At 40.3% G+C, this 22,633-nt stretch overlaps 2 protein-coding genes across 3 annotated transcripts in view; one reads left to right on the top strand and one right to left on the bottom strand.

Moving 5' to 3' along the window:
• The window catches only part of LOC145434472 (sarcoplasmic/endoplasmic reticulum calcium ATPase 1-like), a 402,254-nt gene that overhangs the window by 198,781 nt on the left and 180,840 nt on the right, over positions 1-22,633 (top strand). The window lies entirely within an intron of this gene.
• LOC145434461 (uncharacterized) lies at positions 6,051-22,178 on the bottom strand. The gene is made up of 9 exons (XM_080311818.1): positions 22,057-22,178; positions 21,384-21,457; positions 19,465-19,757; positions 19,289-19,406; positions 15,536-15,666; positions 15,366-15,473; positions 15,173-15,305; positions 7,411-7,683; positions 6,051-6,997 (listed from the first exon to the last, which is right to left on the bottom strand). Exons 3-8 carry the CDS (start codon positions 19,693-19,695, stop codon positions 7,415-7,417), a joined length of 990 nt encoding a protein of 329 aa, XP_080167944.1. The 5' UTR covers positions 19,696-19,757; positions 21,384-21,457; positions 22,057-22,178; the 3' UTR covers positions 6,051-6,997; positions 7,411-7,414.

Raw genomic sequence — 22,633 nt, 5'->3', positions numbered from 1 at the left:
CGACGCCGCCCATTACCATGCCAAGACAATCCGGGACGTATGAAGTTTAGACCAACATGCGACTCAGCGATGCGTGCTGACTACAAGATCGACGGCGAAAAAAACCTTGACCCAAAACGACATAATTTAATTCGGAATTTCAAACAATTGCCGCGCTTGATGCGACTAGACAACGAATACACAGTGACACAATGACATATTACCTTGTAAGCCGATATAAAAGTATTTTAGTCAGGAGCTTTATTACCTATACAAACTCCCCCGCGTAATGCCGGACTTAGTTCGTTTCGGACAGTATGGTTTGAGCACGACCAGTCGTAGAAGGGTGGATTGTTTTATCACAATATGTCGGTCCCGCAAGATCAATGTTTTCACATTCATATTAAAGTTAATAACTGGGTGCAGTACCACCACATTCTCAGTTGATTTACTAGTTACACAAAGAAATAAAAACAAAACCCAATACAATCAACTTTTCCGTATTGCCAATCGCGAAGGTGAATTTTGTATGTGTACATCGAGCTTGAAACAGATGGTATGAGCCCGTATACCCGATGGCTGTTCTAACAACCTTGGTTTGATCCCGAGTATAGCACATACAATTATTATAGCTTTAATTAGTCGAGTGGTCCTCGTGCGCAATTCAAGTGTTTCCAATAGTAAAGTCTTAACTCAAAAAGACCGACCGGGCCTGTTGTTTTTACTAGTTTTTAAAATATTGGTGGGCGCCAGACCTAGGCAATTTCTGAAAAGGGGCACTGCAGGAAAAAAGGTTACGAACCACTGATATAGTTGAACGAATAAATTTTAAGCCACTTTGAGCTCGGAATCCCCGCCAATTAGCGACTTTGGGTGCGGAAGTTAGGGCCCTGAATACGATTGATCCCCAAGCGCTACCTGCGTCAATTTGATTCACATCGAGGAAAAAATTATATTCCACGGCAATACCAGCTCTGTTGTGGTTACAACATGGTACAGATTCCGGCAGAGACAAAATCATCGAATAAAATCGTACGATGCAGTTTCCCTTATAAATCCATCGTACTTTGATGTGGTGAAGTAGCTAAAACTTCATTATGTTCAGACCTTAGGCTCAAATAACCTAGCTTACAAATAAATCTCCAGTGTGATTGAATAATTTGTCAGACCACTTAATGTTGCATAACAGTCAGAGGTCGTCCAAGTATTCATCTTTGGTTCTCTGTCGTAAAGTTATCTAAACTACAGTTAGAATTAGCAATTTCGAAGTAAGTAAAAGAAGTATTCTAGGCTTGATTTTGCCTAAAAACTAAATCTGTCAAAGTAGAAGTGGAAATAGGCTAAACTCACAACCAGTTGAGTAAGTGGTACAAGTATGCAAAATATACTGGAGTACTCCAAAAACGTTGATGTATACTTGTTCATAGGCGCCGAGTTACGGGGTGGCGGGGTGGCACAGCCACCCCATGACAAATTTATGGGGTGGCGGCCACCCCATACAATAAGACTGAACACCCGCCGTCGGCGATTTTAAATCATCAGCTTTGTCAATTAGCGAGTACGTGATAGCGCGTAAATGCCAACTAATTACCATTAACCGAGACGTGCGCGAATAATTGAATACGCAGCTGCATCGGCGACGACGAACTAGTGCTTAAAACGCCCAAATAAATTGTAATCCGTGATTAGTAATCAGACATTCGAAGCAACCTCGTTTACGACGTTGATTTCGACACGCTTGCGCTGAGAAACACCATCTTCTTTCTCGGCCAGACGAGCGAATTTACGTTCTCCTTCTCTTAATTAAATTGTATTTGCGCCCATATTCGTTTACAAAATAATTCTTGAGTTAGTTCCGTGATGGTCTCTCTGATTGGAGGCTTCGATCGCGAAATAAGACAGTGTGTTTGTGTATGCCTGCGAATTGAAAATCATTCCTGCGCAAAGTGCGCATATTCAATATTCATTACTCTAACAAGGCTCTGCCAACTTTTATCGGGAAATGCAACAATGCAGCTCAAACGTCGTTATATTGAGAAAACAATTGTCGCGATGTCAGACTCGGAACCGCCATTATGCTGTGCGCAAGTTGAGGAATTACTGATTAGATGCGCGCTTTCTCGTTTGCTATCATCTGTAGGCTACTAATTCTTGTCTGCTTTATTCACTAGTATTCCCTCGGTGTCACTTGTCAGTGTTTGATTTGTTATTAATACTGCGCATTGTGCAGTGCACGGCGTTGAATTACTTGTCAGATATTGATGCAACACGAGATTCTCGGTGGCGCAAATTCTGAATTTATTTGATTAGTTTGAACGGGAACTAATAAACTTCATTGATGGACGGCTCTATATCGCGGATCGAATTTAAAAACTATTAGAAGTGTATTTCTATTGCTAAGGTCGGAGCATGCGCCCATATTGCTCTTGCTGCAATAACACGTGGATAACACCATTTTACGACCAAATTCGACAGGCTTATCGGTCGGCCGTAGGCCCCGGGCTGATATTAACCAGCGCGTTGTCGGTATTAAAACCCTAGGTGCGTAGCCAGGGAGTTTCTCATTTATAACTAGAAATCCCGTCCTTTTGAAATGCCAATTCACTAATTCGTATTATCGATGCTGCGTACTGCAAATTAGGGAGAATCATTTGTATTTGAAACGGGTCATCGATATCTCATGTGTACTATCGTCGGTGGTTTGTTTTAGCGCGTCCGCATGCAGGCCTGCTACCGTCCGCAGAAACACTTTCGCCAAACAGTAACAATCTCTGACTGTAATATTGTCTATGTTTATGTATCTTTTAGAATAAAACTTTGCCCCCGTCCAAATAAATTGTGCTCGGCTCGTTGCCGTTGCCGAATCTGGGTATTTAGGTATGACTAGCGCACCCTGTAATTGTAATTATTGCGGGTTTGCGGCATGTCTGCAATTTCGTTATCAGCGCAACCTTGCCGGCCGATTGTGCAGTCTGATAAAATTGATCACTACGATGCACTTCGCACAGCTTACCGATGCTGATTTTAGCAACGATCCTTTATTAGATGTACAAATTCGACCTCATCGTTAGAAACGTCGATTTCAGTGCTCTGAGAAACACCATCTCCTATCGCGATTTGACGACCAAATATACGTTCACCTTCTTCTAATTAAAGCGTTGAAATATTTTGTGAACCATTTTTGTAATAAATATTCTCGGAGCGCAAAGTTGAACAGTGTACTATTGTGTGTGCCTGCTGGTTGGAATTTATTCCAGTGCCCATAACATTGGTCCAATTATGCTTTGCGAATGTAAATCGGGAAATGACAGCAATGCAGTCAAAATCGATGTTTTATTCAACAACCAATTGTCGCGATGCGAGCTTCTCAATACTAAGTAAAATCCCATTGTGCTGGCCGCGCGCGTTTGTAATCATCATTTTTGTCTGTCTTTCGTGTTCCAGAATTGTCGCGCCGTGTTATGCTCATTGCTCATGCTCATTGCTCAGTCCAGCGATGAATGCCGAACGCTCGGCTATCGATGACCTAATTTCGCTATCATCTCAGCGGGAGATCGCGTGGTGTTATGCGTGCACAGACGAATCTCGCTAATTGGTCGCGGCCGCGCGTAACACTGATAATACTAGTTGAATTGCAACTTGCAACTGAATATTAGCATCAGAATGGTCATTTCCAAAGGACGGGGTTTTGCGTTTCAAAAGAAGGGGGTTTCGACTACCCCCTGGCTACGCGCCTGCCGCCACCCCATTCAAAAATAAAAGTCGGCGCTTATGTACTTGTTACTGACCATCTTCGATGACAACTAACACCTATAGGTAGAGCGTTGATTACGTTTCCCGATGGAATATGTCTTGTACGACCGCGAACGATGCGAACACGTAATCATATGTTTGATGTTAGTGCACTCTTATGTTTTCATCCCCACTGCCCAAATCACCCATCATCATCATCATCATCATCATCATCATCATCATCAGTTTTCTAAAACTTTCATCATTTCAAAACACCGAAAGACTGCGATACAATGAACGAACAGGAAGGTGTCGAAAAGACTTGGAGTAGTCTCCAAAATCAGATACTAACATGGGCCTCTAGGGCTAGGCGACGTAATCAAGAGACATGTGCACTGCTGGATGGAAATAAATAAAGGATAACATAAAAGGACTAATAGTGATGAAAAAGATGGACGCGTGTGTCGATAGGTGATTTTGATATGTCAGATCGAAGCAGTGTTGGGATCAAGTCACTACCTTCGAGTCACGAGTCATCTCGAGTCATTGCAGATTTTGACTCGAGTCAAGTCAAGTCAATCGATTTTCGAAGGTGACTCGAGTCAAGTCAAGTCACTCGATTTTTTAAGGTGACTCGAGTCAAGTCGAGTCAAGTCAAGTCAAGTCACGAGTCAAGTCACAATTCAAGTCTAATTGAATTTTCAAAGTATGAGTGATGATTCAAATTCATAACATTTTGCCAGTTGTGTGAAAGACAGATTAATTAGCCTATTACTTGAATTAAATAACGAATATAAAGTTAAATATACATGCAAACGTAGAACTGCTAATAAAATACGTGAGTAACTGCATAGTTACACGCTAAGGTCTGTTATTATCAGCCAAAATAGAGGACCGAATAAAAGCCTCGAGAAGTATAAGGAAATTGATATGGTACGATACACTACCCGTCTACACATCCGTGAGAATATAAACGCATATACTACATTCATTCGGTTCAAATCATACAAGAAGGTTGGTAAAGGTGAGCACTGCGCAATGTAAGCACTGCGCCATCAAGGAAACAGCTATTAGATTAATCTACTACTACCACAGAAACGTAAGCTGTGATCATTTCGTTTGCGGTCAATTTATTTGTGATGTAACAATGGAGGACCAGTGAAAGTCAAACGTATAATAAGTGAATGACTAGTTGCACTCACAACTGTCACAAGTGACCCCGGCGTATCGCGAGTTATCCGAACATACACATGATACAGTGATTTAGTCGACTGCATTTACTTACTGATGACTTGGAATTGACTCGTAAATTTTGCTCCGATTCACGAGTCAATCCACATTTCTGAAACGCCGACTCAAGTCAAGTCAAGTCATTTTTGCAAAGTGACTCGAGTCAAGTCAAGTCATACGAAAAAGTTGACTCGAGTCAACTCATGACTCGAGTCATCCCAACTCTGGATCGAAGTCCAACAATGTTGACGGCTGACTAGTGTTCATACTGTAGGATTTGCTTGTTTTTCAACTTGAATCTGGACATGCTCGACGACCGTCGGTTAGCGGGAGAGATGCTGCTTTAGGTCAGGCATATATGATAGAAAACCTCCGTCTGTCAGGCCGCTAACGCTGCAGAGGGCACTAATGCCCATTTTGAGAATCACTACTCTGATAACTATCCGATTCCATGCCCTGTTTTCAAAAAATCCAATCCCAATCCGACCACTTTCATTATATTCGTTTTCTCAAACCTCAAACTTAATCTATCCTCATAACGACAAGGCATCATTGGAAAGGTATTGCTGGATAATTTGAACATGACCACCGGATGCGTCCCGCCATCAAATCCGCGAAGACTACTAGTTCATGCCGAAGTAGAACAGAGTTTCATCTACATTTTATCTCAGCCTGAAGATTATCATTCAAGTATGTCCTTTACGTAACGTAGGCCTGTCTAGCTTCTTCTGAAGGGTTGTATACCAATACCGAGAAAACCATTACCTAGAATGGACATTACCGAGAATGGCCAATGTCAAGATCTAGCTTACTTGGACGGAAGTTGTCGAGAAATTTATACCTGAGAATCGACACCGAATGTGGCAACGCCGTGATGCACATACACGACCTGTTCATATGCATAATATGCCTGCATTGCATATATTGCATTCTCGGTACTGTCCATTCTCGGTGGTGACCATTCTCGGTAATGTTCATCCTCTGTCGTGTCCATTCTCGGTAACGTCCATTCTCGGTGGTGTCCATTCTCAGTAATGGCATTTTCGGTAATGGTTTTCTCGGTATTGACCGAACACCCTTCTGAAGCCCGTCATGCAGGGAATCGACTATTCGGGCTCTGTCGTATCATATATTCGACATGCAAATAAACTTATCGCAAACACACTTTGCCATCTTGATCAATCGAATTATCAACAAAATAAAGATTGCGGCCTGTGGATAATACCGTTACTCGGATGTTTAATTTCAAGTCACAGTTAATAATTCATATTTCGAATATCGCGAAGTAGTGTGCATATTATCGTTGGATTCATGCATGCATATCGGCGAAGAAGAATTTGCAAATGACATCTACTGAACCATAATTTGTCACTTTGCGTAAATAACGAGATGTGCAGCGTTCTTGGCCTCATAGATATCGGTGAGTATATTTCTAGCATGCATCGCTTCTCACTAAAGGTATTATGATGCAGCCTAACCTGGTACATTTCAAATCCCTAATTTTCTGTCCCAAGTTGACATGGCTGTGATGAGTGTTAGAACGCAACGCTTCTTAACTAGGACTTCTTCCACTGGCGTACTGATGAATTTGCTTATTGGCTTCAAATTTGTGTATGTCTTTCGTGATCTATTTTGAGATGGGTTAATTATCGAAGCGTGACGGGATCAACCGGCTAGAATGCAATGGCAATTCGAAACTTTAGCATTCGAATAGCCGAGGGCATTCGGGCCATCACCAGCTAGTCTTCATCAAATTTCTGTAACTTCGATTTATTTAGAGAGAAAATAAGCTTCCGTTTCGTTTGTCTGGTTGGTTACGGTCATGCACATTTCAAAGCGTGATTGAATTGGAAGGTTATTGCCTATACTATAGAAGCATTCATTTCACGTAGCCAGGCTTTAAAATGGTGCATTTACTGGACATCATGATATAATCCTATTTACATCATAATATGATTGCCTATTGGATGATATAATAATTAATTTTTAATAAGTAAGTAAATGGAACCGATGTGACAACCATGTAATTCGTCGTTTTCCAAATCACGCGGCCGTCCTGAAAAGCAAGTGTAGTTTTTGTAGCAATAAATTTCGCAAACTGGTATAACGGAAATTTTGTAATGAATAACGATGAAAGTCAATGTATTTTAAGAAGAGAGTAAAAGCATCTTAAATATTTATAATGGTCAGAAATGGTCAGTAATGACGTACTTCTAGATATGCTTCCGTCACCTTTAAGAGTGAAATTGTCATAAGGACAGTCGTAAAAGGCTCCGTATCATGGTAACTGAATATATATCCGTGTAGATTTGCCAACAAAACTGTTCAAGTAGAATTGGAAGTATAGTCTAAAAACATATCCTCTTGACTAAGTTGCGTGAGTAATCAAAATCTACTGCGGTACTCCGTAAAGGCAGACGTACTTCGTTAATGTCCACCCGCCGATAATTTTACTGGATTTAGCCTCACCTTATCAACGTGTAGCAATTGGACTTGGCACGCTGCATTTATCAGCATCTTTTATGGAGCTCCAGGAGTATTCGTAATAATCAGGGTCATATTGGCACTTTTCCTTGATGGCGATTGTGCCGTCTTCTTTTGTGAGTCTCGGCGTACACATGTACAAGCGATAGAAGGTCCATTCGGTTACGGACAGCGTCTCGAAGAAGTGTCCTTCCCATTCCGCGGATAATTGTCTCTGCATCTCTTCTGTGGCGTTGTTCGTGGTGTTGCAGGATATATCTGAAATCAATGTATATGCCAAAAACACGTAGTACATGCCAGTGTTGGGATGACTCGAGTCATAACTTGACTCGAGTCAGACTCGAGTCACTTTTTCGTATGACTTGACTTGACTCGAGTCACTTTGCTAAAATGACTTGACTTGACTTGACTCGGCGTATCAGAAATGTGGATTGACCCGTGACTCGGAGTAAAATTCACGAGTCAATTTCAAGTCATCAAGTAATCGGTGTCGATAAAAACATTGCATATGTTCGGATTGCTCGCGCAGCGCTGGTGTAACCCGTGAGAGCGGCCAATCATTCAATGATCGTGCGTTTTCCTGAGCCTCCATTGTTCTCTCACAAATATATTGATCGCAAACGACGTGATCGAAGCTTACAGCCTACGTTGTCTTAACTATAGTATAGAAAAGTAATTTTATACCAAAATGTCTATTCCTGTCCTGTGTTCTTAACTTAACAACCAAACCTCTTGTTTTATTGAAATTGAATTTAAAAATAGTTTATATAGTCCTCAACCATTGGCGCAGGCTCGAATTGTATCATATCAATTTGCAAAAGGGTAATGTATTACATCTTATCAATTCGTTTCTCTATTCTCTATTTTGGCTGGTAACTATAAACTGAGGCTGAGCAATTCCTTACGTAGTATATTAGTTCTACTTATATGTGAGCGATACAGCGCCTCACTTGCGTGTATATTCAACTATATCCCTTCATCGGTTCAAATACAATGACGTAATCACGCCTCATACCTCAAAAGGCAATTTGACTTGAATTGTGACTTGACTCGTGACTTGACTTGACTTGACTCGACTTGACTCGAGTCACCTCCAAAAATCGACTGACTTGACTTGACTCGAGTCATCTTCGAAAATCGATTGACTTGACTTGACTCGAGTCAAAATGTGCAATGACTCGAAATGACTCGTGACTCGAAGGTAGTGACTTGATCCCAACACTGGTACATGCATCCTGAAACACATGTTTAGACCGCAACACAACTATCAGTTCTATAAACGCCTCACGACCCATTTCCAAAAAATTCATTTTCAATGTTCACATGATACTTTTTTTTTCTGACACGTAAGATATAAACGAGGCACACACAATCAGTTGCAGTAGGCTGCATATCTCGTTTTATGACACATGAGTTATTACAAAACTTCAATGTCAAAGTGATCGGTATCAATGCAATGTCTCCAACGGAATATTTACAATGCATAATCCGTAAATCTGTGCTTTCTGGCGTACTTTTGAACATGAGACTCCGAGTAGAAAAATATACTATCTAGCGAAATAAATGCTGGAAATTGGTGCTATATAATTTAATGATAAAACGACATATTAAACAAAATTTTACGCTCTTATCGTGCGAAAGGTTGCGAACACTCAAATCGGGATTTCTATATCTTCCTTCTTCCGATACACTATTTTCCTAATCCGACATTCTGGTGACCCGTTGACCGACAATACCGGTGCAAACGTGAGGGTGATGTCGACGATTTAACTTCCCCAGATTAAACGCCAAATCTCTCTCTCTCTCCCTCCTCTCTCTCTCTCTCTCTCGCTCTTTCGAACCGGCATGTCTAGTGGCCCATGCAACTAACTACACAATTCTTAACAAAGGCAATCACACAGTCAAATGTAAGGCAGACCATTCTGTGCCATCAAGTGGAATTACGTATTAAAAGAGCGGCGGGTGTATATATATGATCCGATTTTATAGTTGTCACAACTTGTCTGCACCTCCAACTTCATGATTGGTAGCAAAGGTGACGCGAATAGCCATGAAATTTTTTAATAATATGATAACTGCAATTATTACGGCAAATTTTAGCTAATGTCAACTATCCGTCTGGTTCCACATCTAAGATTGTGATAGAACTTTGTCGCGGCTTAGATTTAAACCCTTCACGACCGATACTTTATTCCGATTCATGTCACATAACTTTCGATAATTCCATATACATTATAAGTCCACGAGCTAGAACTTCACCTACGGCCTTTAATATAGGGCAGGGCCAACCTGCGGCCGTTGAAGGGAATTTGTGCGGCCGTCGATACGTAATTCAAGTAGTATGTGTTGGCGGCCGTCGACCTGCGAATTGAATTTGCGAATTACCTCCCAAATTTTTGAGAGATTTTAATTAATCTTTAAGTTTTCTTTGCGAAGCGCGCGATTCAATGCGACTTCATTTTTCAATTTTAACATAGTAGCGCATTTGCAATCTGAGCCCTTCAGTACATATGCGAACAAGAGATGGAAATGATGCGACCCATATTGTTGTTGTGTGGTGTTCATGGTGTTTGTCGACTACTATGGTCATTTACACCAGGCCGATTTTATTCAGTTTTATTCCGTAGCTATGGACTTGTAGCACGACCAACTTCTGGCTTCTATAAGACACCGCATAAGCGGATGAGATGGCGAGGAGGAGCCAAGATAAACCTCCAACACATTGGTAGAAATTCTGGAGTCGACCTCGGTCGGACTCGAACTCGCAACCCATTGGTGTTGCAACTGAGGATTATACCACTGCGCTATCTCGCCACCCATATGCGCCCCATACAGAAATACCAACTTGGAATCGTGTTCCCCTCACGAAAGCAATTTATTTCTGGTAAGTTTGGGCGATTCCAATATCTTTCCATTACACCGACAATCCTTATGGGAGGTTAGTAAACAACAGCACGCAAAAAAGGGACTAATAACAATTGGCCCACCGTAGATCCATGATCAGTTATAACTTGCCCTAAGTGTTTGGAAGCACCCCCTCCATCAATATTCAATTCTACTGGTAAATCTGATCACAAGTTAAAGGTTTGATAGTAATATGTACAACTACTAATATCACTGACGAATTTTATTTTCGTGGCGCGAAATCCGGATACTCTTTAGTGCTCATTATAGTGTCAATGTGACGCAACACTAGCAATTCTTCGTCTATCCAATGTATACCGGTGTGGAGTTTGAACATGATAACTATAGACTATTGGGCCGTCTCTGACTGAAGCTCTGGTGATCTCTATGCTAGGGTTGGTATTCTCATTTGGTTTGCAACAGACTTCTCGTTGCCCTATTTTCCTGCTGTTTTCGCTGCCTTATAGTTTTCTTAATGATCGTAGCAGACAAGTTTTAAATTAGGCATTGTCGGCTATGATAATAGGCCAAACAGCAATTTGTCAGCCTCCTAAAAACGCTGACCTATTTTAGAAGCTGATCGCGTTCAGCGATCTCCAGAAAATGGCAAACGACCCCGAGCGGCCCTAATCCCCAGGTAGAAAACCCCTGACTTTGAATGAAGCACCCAAGTGGCGTAACGCGACACTATAGGAATATACCGTTTTCCCAGAATAGCGAATAAAATTGGACTTATTTTTAATATACTACGCCTTTTTTTATTCATTTTGAGCGTTTTTTTTTTTTGCGAGGCTATAATAAGAACAATATATCTAGTTACACGTAATCTCATGCAGCGCAAGCTTGGCCTCCCAATTGGACGGTATTGGTGAGGCAATTACGTTCCTGGTTATAAAGTCTGATCTGCAAACAGTTATCGCCTCACTTTCACGCCCCACAGTTTAACAACCCCTGAAGTACAATGAGCCAAACCATATTGCTGTCCATCCTAAAAGACAGTAAACAAATTTTAACACTTCATATACCAGTTGCATTGCATACAGCTTTAACGAGTTGATAATGTCCGAAATCTAGAAATAGGTTGTTGATATAATTTGTGCAAATCCGAAGTCAGCGTGCCGGGTAGCCTACTATGGCAGACTTGGACAACTAGATAATTTCACTAAATTTGAGCAAGATGCTAGAAATCTAATTCTTATCTAATTTGTAAAATGTTTCCATGCTCTAATTCTAATCTAATTTGTGAATTGATCATATGCTCTGATTCTAATCCTAATGTAATTTGTGAAATGCTCCTACGTTATAATTTTAATTGTAATCTAATTTATTGTTCTCCTGAAAATGCCTATTCGTCCGCCGCATTTTGCAGCGAGTTACCAAGAATATCCTTCTCGCACAGTAAAAATCCAGTGCCAAGCCGCCATCGCATTACTTAAATGAAAGCACAATCATAGTAGTTAGTGTGACGAATAGTCATGCAGGCATAGTAGCTGGTAGTCTGCGAACATCATTCTAGTTTCGATCACAAGCAGCACAGCAGCGAAGAAACAGAGATAGTTAACACAAGCTTGTTCAATTCCACGCTCTCAACTATATCAAGAAAAAAATAAGATTATTGCTTCAGATTTAATTTAAATCATGCAAGAGGTTTGGTTAAACGTTATGTTAAGCACCGGGCACCAATGACCATAGTCTTTAGCACAGAGATGGATACTTTGCTATTATACTGCTTTCTTACGTTAACGAAAACGTACGCTGTAAGGTCCAATCACTTCGCATGCGGTCAATTTATTTGTGATAGGACATGGAGGTTCAGTAAAATGGGAAATCATTGAATAAATGACTTTGGTCGCTCTCACAGGTCACACCAGCGTATCGAGAACAATCCGAACATATGAAAGATACAGCGATTTTTATCGACACAAATTACTTGATAACTTGAAATTGACCGGTAAATTTTTCTCCGAGTCACGAGTCAATATGCATTTTTGAAACGTCAAGTCAAGTCAAGTCATTTTGGCAAAGTGACTAGAGACAGGTCAAGTCATGCGAAAAAGGTGACTCGAGTCGAGTCATCCCAACACTGACATACGTTAACCATTCTCATGCGTAAGGGAATGCACTGTAATTAGATGTGAACTGAACTTGATTTTTGCTGTATTCATTTCTTATTCCCAATTTCGTTCAATTTCCAAGATTTCGTGAATTCAGTAATTCTAATTCTAATTTTAATTTAATTTGGAAACAACTGTGTAGCTCTAATTCTAATTCAAATCTAATCTGGAAAAATCCGTGTAGCTCTAATTCTAGTTTTGATGTAATTTGGAAAAACTGTGTAACTCTAATTCTAATTCTAATCTAATTCGGAAAAGCTGAACATTTTCCAGTTGTCCAAGTCTGTACTATAGCCAATAAGCGAGATACATAGAAAAGTCTACATTACGGCTTTTACATTACGGCTCCATCATGAAAATGTGCCGACCCTTGCATTACACAAATTGGTTTGAATTCATGATAAGATTTGTGCGACATTGATTTCTCTGGAAAACACTTTCGGAGACCGTTGGGATGCTCTAATGTCGGGGTGTGCAACGAGCGAGCGCGGAAATGTGAAACACAGGTATTTCAAGGCCATCCCCATCACCGCCAGTAAACATGAAGATATGAAGTTTTGGCCAACATGCGGCTGGGCATGTGCGATACGAAAAAGATCGGAGACGACAAAAAACCTTGGTCCAAATGGACAGTGACCGTTGCTGGTTGTCCAAAACCTTTGGAATTGATATGACAGGTCGTCGAAATGGTCGGCACCTAATAGTCCCATCCTTGTAATTTGCTGTCGCTATATCATACATGCCCGTAGAAAACATATAAAATATAAAATGTATTATTTTTCACGTGTAAGGCTTGGGTCGCGAGATGCCAATAAAACTGAGATTTGGATCACGGGCTAAAAGGTCGAAGAATCGCTGCCATATCACGTCAATCGCTTTTCCCATTTTCTCGTCAGTCAATATTGTGCAACATGCAAGGAAACGCATCTCATAAGCTTGAGCAGATTAACTTTCATTTACGCGAATTATAAGTTCGTCAAGTTCAACAATTTTCTTGTACGTAAATGGATGTTGCGTATTTAACTCCATTAAATTCGCGGAAGAAATCTTAGTATTTGGAAAAGGCATCGATATAATCTGACACTGCTTGGAATCCTTCTAAATGTGATTGCAGCTTAGACGACAGGGTCAAATGTCAGGTTAACTATATTTTATTGCCCGGATTAAACCAAATGTTCCGAATCCCTGATCAAGATGGTGGCTTTCGATACGACACAAAAGTGCGAATAGGCAGCAAATATGCGCGTTGGCGTCTGATCTTATTCTGGACATCTTGGCCCAATATTAATAGGCAATTTGTCTAGATAAGTCGGTAAGGTTTCCACATTTGACAGTTGAACAACTTTTCTCTTGGTTGAAGTAGAATTTTATAGGACTATAAATTTCAAATGATTGTTCTAAGATCGTAATTAGAGGTTTCGGTGCCAGATTAATACAGTATTATTACTGAAAATAATATCTTTAGGCCAGCCGGCATATCATTAACTTATATTATACTCGTCGGTGCGCTATTCATGCGGAACCATTTACCTCTTACATTTTCAATATTAGAGCATGACGTCAAATTGCAGTAAAATTAACCAGTAAAATGGTCTAGTTGAAATTACTACAAAATTTCCCCCACATCTTTCATCGGTGCTTCAAGACTTTTGAACATAGGTAAACAGGTATCTCAGCAGCAAAAAGAGCGTTTTATATTTAGAACATCCGATGTAATTACTCGAAATAACTAGAATCCGATTATCTTAAGATAAATCAACCGCTTGATATCGATGTACTTGACTAAATAGCGAGCTTGTGATTCCAAGCCATAGTGACTGCATGTAATCCATATAATAATAACTCAACATTGAATAGGCTCGTGATTCATGTAAAAATTCGTGATCTTGACATCGTATTCCAATGGGGTCGCTATTTATGAGTCTCAGGACCAGGTTAAAAATTACGACGGAAATCTGAGGTAACTGCAGTATTGACCAATTTTTTTACTACATTTTGATTGGGGTTGAGCTATTCTCAAATACTCTTAGTTATGACGGATAAAATTGTAAAATGATGCGACGCTATGCTAACGACAACAATTGACAAATGTTATGATAGATGGACTAATCTAGAATTTCAAGGTGTTGTTTTAGTGTTACCTGTTTACCTCATAAGCCAACCCTTCCCCTATCGCAATAGGGACCATACCATCGTCTGATATGTAGAGGATCCTGCTTTTTTATTTGAATTATAGTCGTATATGAATCCGTTTTTGCAATAGGACATGATTTTTTTCTTGGAGAGCCGTATCCGGATGGGTGTAACGTTCCGAATCTTCTCCTACTGGTTTTCTTACTCGCAAAGTTTCAATTCTTTTTATACCATCATATTACTACATCTCATCTCGACGCAGCCCGTGGCATCTTGTCAAGGATACATTACACTGTGAGCACGTAACATTAAATGTTAAGCGTTCATTGGCCAATGTAAACAGTATTTTGGAGATCCGCAATTTCAAATTACTATAAATGTGGAAAGAAATCCGGCTTAGATCGGGATTTTCGATCTTATCGAGGAGGATCGGATCCATGTGACTTTTTCACTGTATCGACATTGGAGTCGTTTGGTAGATTATACTCCACATTGCCAGATTTGGGGCTAGATTTAGGCCACGAAGCATCAATTCAATATGGTATTGTAAAAAAATCATTTAGCCCAAGTACCATCAAAGTGTGGATCGAACTTACTGAATGAATCGCATGCTAGCGGCAAATCCACTCTCAAATGAAAGTTCGACACATTCCGTATTGCCGGCGTTCCGGAACCCTCCAACTCCACCGGACACAAAATGGAGCCGTCTTCAATCGCAAACACGCCAGACTGCAAATTATAACGCGCCGTTACTGTACGGCATTTTGACGTAATAACGCCCATACGTACCAACGCGTATCCAAATGCGTCGTCTACCCGCGTCACATTGTCGAAATCGTACAAAACGTACGTTCTTTCATTAATACCCGTCGCAATGTACAGGCGGTACGCGTTACCCTGTGAATGTTACAATAACATTTGTGACCAGAGAATGATTTCCACCTGAACAAGGCGATTACCATAGGCTCTATCCATGTCAGTAAGACTGCGTTCTCTACGACAAACGTTAAAGCACCCGTTCTTCGGCGAAACTTCTCTTGTAATGCGGCTCGTTTTTCGTCGGTGAATAGATATTGAATTTGAATTTCGGCTGCATATAATGAATAGATAAGATCATTTTGTTATAATTTCATCTGTAGTTTTGTATAGTGACATCGTTGAAATAGTTTTGTGTGATGCGAGAGTTGACATCTCATTCCTGGGCAAGATCGAATGCCTGTGTGATTCGATTACAAGCAGGTATTCAGATACGACATACCACTAATGAAGATTTGAATTGTCCAAGTAGGTACTCTATATATGACCACGGCGTGAATATGAAATAATCACAGATATTTCCAAGTTGTTGGCAGTAACTTGTCGTGGCGATCTGATATAGCCTACTGCAGTGCGAAAACTATACGATACACCGAAATGTCGTTTCATATTTTAAATAATATGCTATATTGCATTGAGATTTCAAAGCGCCTTGTGTGAGAATAAGGTATTGAACCGATAACTGTCGCAAAATAATAATAAGAGGCGAATAATTTCGGAACTCGAAACATAGCCTCTCGCTACTCGGCTCGAATCATCAAAATTGACACTCGATTAGGATTCGAATTTTCGAATCGTTATGCCCAGCCCAACTCACTAAGAAACAATAGATTTTTAACGGGCCGTCTCCAAACGTAGGGTTACCATATATGTCCTCCTTAAGGAGGATTCGTCCTCCTTTTTCAGGACATCGAAAATGTCCTCCGAGGACGCCTAAATGTCCTCCTTTTTAGTAATTCGTCCTCCTTTACCGCTTTGCCAGCTAGGCTAATGGACAAGGTCAACTGAAAATCGCCATAAATGACGCGAAATAAGTAATGCGGGCGTTCGAGCAGGTCATAACGCAGTTTCTGGTAGGTGTTAGGAGGGCACCATGATAGGCATATTCACGATTAAAATATTAGATGGACAGGATATTTATCACACTAATGTTTTATCGCGGATGCATTGAGACGCAATCAACTGATACGACACCCGACATTAACAATTTGAGAGAACGTACGCGGAAGATATGTGTGGCGAGATAGCTTAGTGCAGGGGTGGGCAAACTACGGCCCGCGGGCCGCATGCGGCCCGCAACACCGTTCTGTGCGGCCCGCGAGAGTCTAAAGAAACAGATTAAAAAAATATTGATAAAAAGCTTACTAAAAATCGAATTAATGCAGGGACTTGATTAAATTTTTTCTTAGTATATTTCACCATGATAATTCTAAGGCAGTGGTTCTCAAATTGGGGTGGGCGCGGAGTGAAAACATCTGAAGGGGGTTGCGAAGCTGAGCTCAACTGAATTTTTTCGCGCTTCGCGCGATTTACATATAATTCATAGTTATTGCTCTGTATTTAGTCTGAATTTCATATTTAAAAATCTCTCATCCACAGTCGTAACCTTCCATGCCAGCAAACTATCGGCTATGTTTGCTAGCATCCGAGTATGTCACGTTTCGTGATATGACGACAAGTGGGGCGCGAAATCTTTCACCATCATAAGGGGGGCGTGTCTTAAAAAGAACAACTGTTCTAAGTTAAATACTTACTATATTGTTTCTTATATTCAATTTCTGGCGCGACAGCCCGATCTCGAGGCCCACGAAGTTTGAAGGGTTTCTGCTAAACATCACAGAAATACTAAACGACATTGACATAATTCGGATCACGACTCAAGACTGTGATTTCAGATTGGCAACTCCAGTTTTAATCATTTCAGTGATGTGCTTATAAAAATGATTCGCGCGTGTCTTAATTTGGTAGATTCGTTCTCTGTATGCGTAGAATTAGGGTATTTATATTTTATCTACACATATGGTAGAAGCGTGTTTGAAGCTACCATGGTTATGATGCTGTCAGCGTTGTGTGGCCTGGAACTGAACCGAAAGCGGAATTACTAAATCTATGAACAGATCGCTCTTCACAGATTTAAATTTCAATCTTGTTCTAAGATTCGGGATAACCGACTATCATCTCTACTATAGTTTTGACAAATTGGTTATTGAGGTCGGCCAGCCTATGAAATCTAGTCACTATTTCTGACGTGTGTACGATATCATCAAAGCAATCTTTGGTTTGTTTTAAATTGGCATATATAATATCTTCATGTCCTCACTATATAATCAAACACCAATAATGCGTTTTGGTTTATAATCTCAATTTTATATAGTGCGGCCCGCGAATGGATTCAGATGTTGAATGCGGCCCGCGAGCTCAAAAGTTTGCCCACCCCTGGCTTAGTGGTATAATCCGTAGCTACAACTCCAATAGGTTATGGGTTCGAATCCGACCGAGGTCGACTGCAGAATTCCTACCCAAGTGTTGGAGGTTTATCTAGGCTCCTCCCCGCCATGTCACCCGCGTAAGCGGTGTCATACAGAAGCGAAGAAGTGGGCCATGCTACAAGTCGGCAGTTACAGGATTGAAAATAACAAATATCAGCTTGGTTTCAATGACCATTGCAGTCTGCAAACACCACGAATACCACAAATAACAACAACGGACGATATATACGCGATAAAATCGTGGGCTTCCTTTCGGAGTTTTGATATACTTGTTATGGAAACGATTTGATCGCATGAAACTACAGATTACTTCAAGCACGGTACAAAAATGTTCGGGCTTCGCGATTATTATATATTTTCCATGTGGCGATATAGCGTAAGGCAGTGGTTCGTAACCGGGGGTCCGCGAAACCTCTAAATTTGCAAAACGTTTGATAACTAAATTTGTATTTCTTTAAATTAGGTAATCATAGCTGCTAAAATGTCAACAGAATTGTCATGTTGTTGTGGTGGTTTGTGGAAGTACTAAGGTCCATCAGGGTCACTTCGAAATGTTTGCATTAAGTCATTTTCTCCTGTGATGTACATAACCACCATTCCGGAATACCTTCAAGGTCAGCTGCTTGATAGAAATGACTAGGCTGGATGTTCAATAAAAATATATTCTCCATTTTGGTGCCATATAGGTTGCGATCATATCCAAATGCGTCATCGGAAGCGTTACGGGTCAATTTGCCGCCCCCCATATTTCAGGAAATCTATTTTCGGCACTCGTGCATAAATAGTATGATGTGATTTTCAGGAAAAGACATTTTGTTGTTGTTTGTCACCAGCTTACAGTTAATGTTTGAAGCAGGCAGATAACGGTGGCACAATAAATTTGATCTTAAACTTGGGGGGTCCGAGGGGGTTCGTGACGATTCAAAAGGGGTCCGCGAAGACACAAAGGTTGAGAACCACTGGCGTATTGGTATAGTCCACAGTTGCAATACCAATGGGTCGGGGGTCCAAAATTCCTTACCTAACTGTAGGAGGTTTATCTAGGCTCCTTCTCGCCTTCTCAACCGTGTAAGCGGTGCCTTTCAAAAGCCTAGAAGTGGGCCGTGCTACGTCGGCAGCAACGAAATCATAAATAGGGAATGTCGACATGTTGTAAACGACCTTTGTGATCGACAAAGACCATGAATGCTACCAACAACAACACACATATATTTCCCAGCTATTTTCCTCTATACACAACTACTAAGAAGCCTAGCCGCTGCTCGGGCTATATCTATATCTGACTAGCGTCTTAAAACGCTAAAACAATGCACAATTTATCTACACCAGTCTCTCTTACATTTTCAGTATTAATATGACCAGCACATCAATCTATGTTCATTAGTATATCTAAAGGGTGGAACGCACCTTCCACATCAGGCATTAACAGCAGAGGCGCGAAAATGATCACTTTCGTCTTTATCAAATCAAGTCTTGTGTTTGGAATAGCACCCGCGCCGAAGCTCACACCACCGACGGAGTTTATCTACAAAATGAGCAATTTCGTCAAAGGCACCACTGCACCTGCAACATTTTGTACTTACATACACTGCAGAAAATTGCCCGTCACCAAACAACCTTATCGAAAATGGTAATTCAATACGATATTCCTGATCCTTTATGTCGAATGAGTTGGTTGCGTTAAATCCCACCGTGTTTGGCATTGGCGCGGCATGAAATATGGGGAGACAGACCAGCAAGAAAAAGTAGGTAAATATGTTGGAGTTGATCTCAGTATTTCGGTATTTTATAGTCAATTTGTGGTAGTTGTCCATTTCTTTATGGCCCTGTTAACGTTTCTTCCGCAAATATGCGGAGGCAGAATATTCGTACCGCTCTGTGAAGAAATGTAAATTGTTATTCTAAAATAATTAAAATGATATATTACTTAAAATTGAAACCGAACGTGGCCTATACTTGACGGTAAAATGAAGCACGGCAATATTTATTACGTACTTTGAATCTACGGTTGCTAATCTAGCTTAAACACAATCTCATTGCGCAATACATATCAGTGCACACATTTGCTGTGATCACTATGGGGGACAAACAACAAATCACAACTAATATTGACTTATATAGAACGGTACGACTTCCCCTCGATTATTGAAAATCATAACTGTAACGCGCCTGACTGATCAATGTAAGCCCTGCGGTCATTGTGTCCATCAATCTGGTCTGATATTAACGAAAGTTCGAATAATTGTATTAGCGATAATTAGTAGAATTGAGGAAAACCAACCAGCATCATCGTTTAATCAATTTTCCTTGTCGATTACCTCTGGTTAAGTTGATTAATGTACGTCATGAAACAGTTCAGTAAAGTATTTGCTTACGATTTTATAAGCGATCACGTTAAACATGGGTTCTTTACCATGTGCCCGTGGACGCAGAACCAAATCAAAGGGTACGCCATGCATTTTTGAATTAGGCCTGTCGGCACACGCTATCTAGAGTCGAATATTATTTCGCAAAAAATGTTTTCTGCGTCGATTTATTCAACTCAACAATTTTCCTCGCTCTATGTGATTGGTCTTTTTGATTTTAATACAGGCACCACGCACCATGAAATGTTGTGTTGAAAATGGAGAGTGGCTACGAGAACTTTTCTTGGGAGCTCAAATAGTACGAGAGCTAATATGATTAAGAAACACTGACCTAAAATATCGTTATATTATATGGTAGCAATATGGATTTAATGTTTGTTTTCAAATTCGATTCCTAAATTCAATGATTGCATTATTATCGATAGTTCTTGACATTCTAGGTTATATCTGACAATAACCTGTCCAGGTTTGAAAATAATATTCAATCTAGCAGTTTTAGAATCTGAGATTGATTCCTTTAAATCGGCAACTGGGGGTCTCTAAAACGATTCGATGTTCCCCTCATTTTATCCGAAAGCAAACTTGACGCGATGTACGCCACATAAACAGTACACAGTACGGCCTCCAATTAACGATGCGATTGGATAAATGTTGCATATACAAGTTACTGTAGGAATAGAGAGGTCGAAGAGAGATTGATAATTTTGACAACAACAACTAGAGGTTGACTGACGTTGATTGCTTCGAAGTCTAATTTATTTTGCTGTGTACACGGAACTGGGACAAGCTTGGGGCTCGGTGTCACTGTGATGGAGTATAGACTTCAAATTGCCTCTATTGTCGCGAAATTGCATCCTGTAATTTTGACGGTTGCTATGGGCGAATAAATAATGAAGAATACGAAACTATGACTCATGACTCACCCCTGTACTTTTACAACTTATCTCCCTCTACGTCGAGTTCAAATAGTTTTGGCGAATCTCATAAATCGCTATTTCACCTTATATACGTATTCAAAACCGCATTAACTATTGTTTCGTCTTAAGATACATCTTCAACAAGTAATTGTATCCAAATCCACTTTAGTAAAAATCGTATATCCAAATCTGGTCTGAGACTCTTACGACGACTCTTACCTGCAACTTGGTTCGCCTCCACAAACGGCATCAGTAATGTAGCTTGACTTTCATAAGTATAGACATAATAATTTCTGTCGAAAAGTATCAAATATCACGAACTGGTGGAAATATAAATAAAGGTGTGCGGATATCTGGAAGTACTGCGACGCCAAGTGCGAGCAGTATTACATATATGTTTACCATGTTTTGAGTTCCGAAAAAGATGACACTTTTTAAAAACTCCGAAAGCTGTGATACCGGAAAAGAAAATCGATGAATTTAAAATTGCTCGACCAAAAGTACCAGCAGTGCTGACTAATAAAAAGGTCATCCATTTGACCTGACTCCCAAATTACCCGCATTTTTACGATGTGTCTGTGGTGTTGACGAAAAAAATTTCCAAAACATAAGACAGTTAGGCGTCCTCCGAGGAAACTTTCAATTTATTGAAAAAAGTGAACGTATGGTACCCCAACATAGAGCTGTGTAGTCAATTGGTGTAGGTATATTGCATACGATGCTAAATAGTAGCAACGGATGAAGCTTCACTGGCTTGAACTAACTTAGCCTTAGTTCCAATTATGTAATTCACATCTCAATCCAGACAGCTGCAACTAACTATTACCATATGCGACCAATATCGAAGATCTAAACATACATAACCAGCAATTATTTATATCAAAGCTATTACCTGCGATCAAACGGCGATCTGGTTGCGGTAAAAGATTACTCTTGATACAGGTTCATATAAGTCACAATGGCTAACACAAAATTAGTTGAAACCAAACTTTGAATAATATAAAACGATAGATTTGTTATGGAAATATAGGCCTCATATCAATGTCGTTGTCAAGTATAAAAATGTATGCGTTTAAGGCCCTGCTTTAATAGATATTGACTTCATGAACCAGTGCGTACACTGCGCCTTTTGTACGAGAAGGTCGAGAAGGTGCTAGATTGACATTTACTGTGATGTATACCGTGGAAGTGAGCAGACGACTGTGTATGAGTGATGCGGGTTATTAGGAATAGGAATGTTAAACACGATTATCTCATGCGTACGCCTTTGTAATGAGTGTCAATGACGGTTGTTACGGGGATTGCGATTGGAAAATGACGCGGATACGACTTCGCGCATCGCATCCGCGTTATGGAATGTTACGGAATCTCAGACAGAAAATTCAGGTGGCAGGCAATGCATATTTGCTTATAAAGAAACCTCTGTCTCCATCCATTTGCACAACGATTATAGCAATAGATAGACTTTG

Source organism: Botryllus schlosseri, chromosome 2 (genome assembly GCF_051294905.1).
Source record: "Botryllus schlosseri isolate E-star chromosome 2, Bs_hap1, whole genome shotgun sequence".
Classification (NCBI taxonomy): domain Eukaryota; kingdom Metazoa; phylum Chordata; class Ascidiacea; order Stolidobranchia; family Styelidae; genus Botryllus; species Botryllus schlosseri.
Note: the sequence above shows the minus strand (reverse complement) of the source record. Positions and strands in the feature narration are given on the sequence as shown.